The sequence below is a fragment of the Papaver somniferum genome, chromosome 8 (genome assembly GCF_003573695.1).
Source record: "Papaver somniferum cultivar HN1 chromosome 8, ASM357369v1, whole genome shotgun sequence".
NCBI classification, from domain to species: Eukaryota; Viridiplantae; Streptophyta; class Magnoliopsida; order Ranunculales; family Papaveraceae; genus Papaver; species Papaver somniferum.
In genome coordinates this window covers 100,971,282-100,976,138 of record NC_039365.1, presented here as the reverse complement: position 1 = coordinate 100,976,138, position 4,857 = coordinate 100,971,282, and the positions used below count along the sequence as shown (strand labels likewise).

General features: G+C 37.4%; 1 protein-coding gene across 1 annotated transcript; it reads left to right on the top strand.

Moving 5' to 3' along the window:
* Window positions 1-1,888: 1,888 nt before the first annotated feature.
* LOC113302303 (ADP,ATP carrier protein 1, mitochondrial-like) lies at window positions 1,889-4,599 on the top strand. The gene is made up of 4 exons (XM_026551212.1): window positions 1,889-2,026; window positions 2,888-3,403; window positions 3,514-3,885; window positions 4,022-4,599. Exons 2-4 carry the CDS (start codon window positions 2,909-2,911, stop codon window positions 4,316-4,318), a joined length of 1,164 nt encoding a protein of 387 aa, XP_026406997.1. The 5' UTR covers window positions 1,889-2,026; window positions 2,888-2,908; the 3' UTR covers window positions 4,319-4,599.
* Window positions 4,600-4,857: the final 258 nt, after the last annotated feature.

Below are 4,857 nucleotides of genomic sequence, written 5' to 3'. Positions count from 1 at the left end.
CATATACCTTTTAGTCGATGAAGTTCCACCAGTTCCTTGAGTAGTTCTTCGTCTTGTATGATGATCTCCATGGAGTTCTTGAGCTCAACTACACTTTTTTATCCTAGTCCGAGACTTAGCTATAGTAGACTAGAAATCAAGACTTATAGTTTTGATCACTAACATTGACAAACATGCTTGAGATAGCAACTCATGCGAGTTCGATCGAGCACTGATCTAACACTCCTTGTTAGGACATATAAAAAAGTTATGTCCATGTCCAAGCTACTTAGCACATTGAATAATGTCATTTATGTTTTGAACATTATATATAGCCAACGAAACTTCTTGTGTGAGAAGAGTTGTAACAAGATTTTATTTTCCTCCACCTAAGAGTTTTCGTAGTCTGTTAAACAAACAATGACGGAGTTGAATTTAAGATATTCTCATCTTCTTAAACAAGTTGTTCAGGACTTAGAATAACAGAGTCTTCATCAACAGTAAGAGCCGTACTTGTACTATGAATGTCAAATTGTCTTTTCTGTTCGAAACCAAAGATCTTCAACTTCCCAACAAGAGTATTTCTAGAGAGTGTAGAAATATAATTTCCTTCCATGATGGGATGTTTGTTAGGCTCGTATCGAGATGGTAAAGATCTCATAATTTTCATCACAATATCCTTTTCAGGAATAGTCTTACCTAATGAATAACAGATATTCACAATTTCCGACAATTTGTGATTAAATTTCTCAAACGATTCTTCATCAGACATAGGACAATTTTCCCAATCAGAAGTTAGGTTTTGAAGCCTGACTTCCTTCTCTGCGAAATTCCCTTCAAATACGGTTTCTGAGATATCCCAAGCATCTTTAGATCTAGTGCACATAGAGACATGATGTTGAAGATCTTGGCTTATGGCGTGGATAATGACGTTTAATCCATCAGAGTTGCATTTAATTAACATCTTGATATCTTTATCTTCATATGCTTACATGCCTTTAAGAACAGTAACATCTCCTTGTCCAACACGTGGATCATCATATCCTATTACAACAAGAACCCATGTCCGAATGTCACGAGCTTGTAAAAAAGAATGCATATTAATTTTCCATCATAAGTAATTTGTGCCATCGGAGGTTGGTGGTACGTTGATTGAGATTGTACTCTTATCCATAGTACAGACCGCTTCAAACACATACTTATTAGGTCAACAATGTTTGCCTACTCTGTTACCAATTGAAAGCACATGGGATACCAAATGCACCCAACTTTTTCGTTTGCCAACCTGTATAAAAAAAACTTAACATAATTGCAAGAAGACAAACTTAATGATCCTTGAGAATGTGTATAAAGTTGATATCTCAACCTCTACTCAATCAATATGTATATAAACACAAGGTCCAAGGTCTCGAAAATCAATATCCAAGATCAATCTAGTCGTATCCAATTTTCTTTCGTTTTGTCTAAGCCTATTTTTGCTATTTTGCACTCTTTTTTTTTTTTTTACCCCATGGCAAATTTTGCACCCCATAACAAATTTCTTGGCTCGGCTATCACGTGAATGATGTCTGTTCTGATCCCGCATCTCGCCTCGCTGGTGTTCAAGGGTCATTTAAAATTTTCCACTCGAATTAAAAATTGACCGAAAAGTATTGCCTTTGAATGGTCAACAGGTCAAGTAACATTCTGTGTGGGACCCGCATAAGCTTTCCTTGAAAAGTGTAATATATCCAGTAGGTCCCACATTAAACGAATTTCCCGTAAAACATTGAACTCAGACCGTTCCTTACATCTGTGACCGCAACAAAAGTGGAATCTTTGGTGTAAAAGAAGCGTAAGAGATGTTATACGGAGCACGGAGATGTTATACTGCTACGATACTACAAATGCACCGTATCAGAATAAAATATCTATATAACCAACCCCTAAAAATACCCTAAACCCTCTCTTTATACTCTGCAAGTGTGCATTTCTCTTCTTCCTTGTTGTACATTTTCGAGCAGCGAGAGGAGAGAGGCACTGTTGAAAACCTTATTCTAGCTCTGAGGTAAAAATCTTTAAATCCCATAAATCTTCATTTCATTCTCCTGGAGTATTGATCTGATGATTTACTTCTAGTTTTTTGTTTTAGATCTGATGAGTGTATCGTTTCTGTTTACGATTCAGTTGAGTAGGTTTATTTGATTACTGTATCTGCAGTTGTTTTCTTAGTTTTGCTTAAAGATGTTAAGTTTTTGTGGTTGAATATTTTTTTCCAACATGATTATGTCATAGTTATTTACAAGATCTACGATCTAGAGAGGCTTAGAGAATTACGATCTAGGTTAAGTGACCGCAGCATCGTTACTGATCATTTTTGAGTTTTGCAAATTTTTATATTGTCTGTTTTTAGATGATGAGGTTTGTGTTGATTTGGCTTTAGATCTTTTTCGGTTTTGATCTATGCGCAAATGAAATAACCATTAGCGTTTTCGATTCTTCTACGTAATTGTGTTGCTAGGTTGTTCGAGAATCGGTCTGGATGACATTTCGTGGTTTTAAAAATTGGTTTGAATAACTTTTGTGGTTTTAATTTTTGGATGTCACCTATTGCAAGTTGTTTGGAATCTGTAACTATAAAACTCACAGTAGTTTTCATGTTGGATATCAGAACATCAATTATAGTTTCATTCAAATAAGATTTTTTTGGTTGGATATTTCCACATGTTCTTAATCATTTGTATCACTTCCCTTTAAATTGTTAGTCTGCCATGATGATTCTTCTCTCATCTTAACATTTACAAGCCTCTTTGTTTCTTCATAAATTCGTATAGGCCTCCACTACTTATTTGAGCACAATCATTTTGTGCTTACATTCAATGAAATTCCATGTTGTGTGTACCTGAGTATTTTGTTTTTGTTTTTGTAGGGTTTGTAACTTTCAGAAAACATGTCGGGTGAGAAGCCTCAACATCCGACTGTGGCCCAGAAAGTAGCTGGCCAGTTCCGTCTCGGTTCCAGCCTTTCACAGGGTGTTGGTTCACTAAATGGTGCTTTCAACTCTCAATCCATGTACCAAAGGCGTTATGCTTATGGAAATACCGACAGGGCATTCCAGACATGCCGTGTTAGCCAAGATTTATCTTTGGTAAACCCATGTGCATCACCTGTCTTTGTACAAGCACCTGCTGAGAAAGGATTGGCCAGTTTTGCTGTTGATTTTCTTATGGGAGGTGTCTCAGCTGCTGTCTCAAAGACTGCTGCTGCTCCAATTGAGCGTGTGAAGCTTTTGATCCAGAACCAGGATGAGATGATCAAGTCTGGCAGGCTCTCTGAATCTTACAAGGGAATTGGTGAGTGTTTTGGACGAACAATCAAGGAAGAAGGGTTTGGATCATTGTGGAGAGGAAACACAGCCAATGTCATCCGTTACTTCCCTACACAGGTTGGATCATATCCCGACTTGTTTGTTATTAGAATAAACTTACATCTGCTCTTAAATATTCTGGAGTTTGTGTAGCTTAATCACTAACTTGTTTTAAAATCTGTTACCAGGCCTTGAACTTTGCATTCAAGGATTACTTCAAGAGGCTCTTTAGTTTCAAGAAGGACAGAGATGGTTACTGGAAATGGTTTGCTGGTAACTTGGCATCTGGAGGTGCTGCTGGTGCTTCTTCACTTCTTTTTGTCTACTCTCTTGACTACGCCAGAACCCGTCTTGCTAATGATGCCAAGGCCGCAAAGAAAGGAGGAGAAAGACAGTTCAATGGTTTGGTTGATGTATACAGGAAGACTATTAAATCTGATGGTGTTGCTGGGCTTTACCGTGGATTCAACATTTCTTGTGTTGGAATTATTGTCTACCGTGGTCTCTACTTCGGATTGTATGACTCTCTAAAACCAGTTCTTTTGACTGGTGACCTAGCGGTTAGTACAAATTATTGCTTCTTTTTCTTAAAAGTCTTGTTTTCAAGTTATGTGGAATACATACCGGGGATGGAGTATACATCTGTCATGAATTTACGTTTCTAATGCTTGTGTGTCTCTTGTTTGAACATTTCAGGATAGTTTCTTTGCCAGTTTCGCTCTCGGTTGGTTGATCACCAATGGTGCTGGACTTGCATCCTACCCCATCGATACAGTCCGTAGAAGAATGATGATGACTTCCGGTGAAGCCGTCAAGTACAAGAGCTCTTTCGATGCTTTCCAGCAGATCTTGAAGAAAGAGGGACCCAAGTCATTGTTCAAGGGTGCTGGTGCTAATGTCCTTCGGGCCATTGCTGGTGCTGGTGTGCTTTCTGGATATGACAAGCTTCAGCTTCTCGTCTTTGGCAAGAAGTATGGTTCAGGAGGCGGCTAATTCACACACTTGGGGTGTCTCATCTTGTTTAGCCACTGTTAATGATGAAAAAAGGATAAACTATGAGTTCATTTCACAAGAATATGTTTCTTCACTTTTTGGTTTGAATAATTCATCTCTTAGTGTTGAGGGAGTAAACTCCCCAAAACCATTTTCCTTTGCAGACAAATTTTTGATCTTTATATATTAGGGTTATTGTGGGAGTTTGTATTTCAGTCTCCCATATTTTACATATTTGTAGTGTTACCCTTCAATATATTCTCATTGTCTTTTGGCATTCATGTTTGTGATTTGCTTTCATGTCTTCTATGTTTAGATGCTGCATCTCTTCAAGTATTACATGGTATCTTACAATTGAGTTTCAACTATGTATCTCTTTTAGTGGATGTAGAGCTTAGAGATATACTGCAGATGTGTCCATATGACATCAATTCGGTCTAGGTGAACCATAATCAACTTTGTTTTTTTTTTTTGAGTAAATAATATAATATATCGTGCTATTCTTATTTTTCTTATTAGGTGATGACTGTTTTTCGTGC

Coding starts and splice junctions, on each gene's coding strand:
- LOC113302303 (XM_026551212.1), top strand. CDS start 2,909: ATGTCGGGTGAGAAGCCTCAACATCCGACTGTGGCCCAGAAAGTAGCT. Junction 3,404..3,513: donor TCCGTTACTTCCCTACACAG/GTTGGATCATAT, acceptor ATCTGTTACCAG/GCCTTGAACTTTGCATTCAA. Junction 3,886..4,021: donor TTTTGACTGGTGACCTAGCG/GTTAGTACAAAT, acceptor TGAACATTTCAG/GATAGTTTCTTTGCCAGTTT.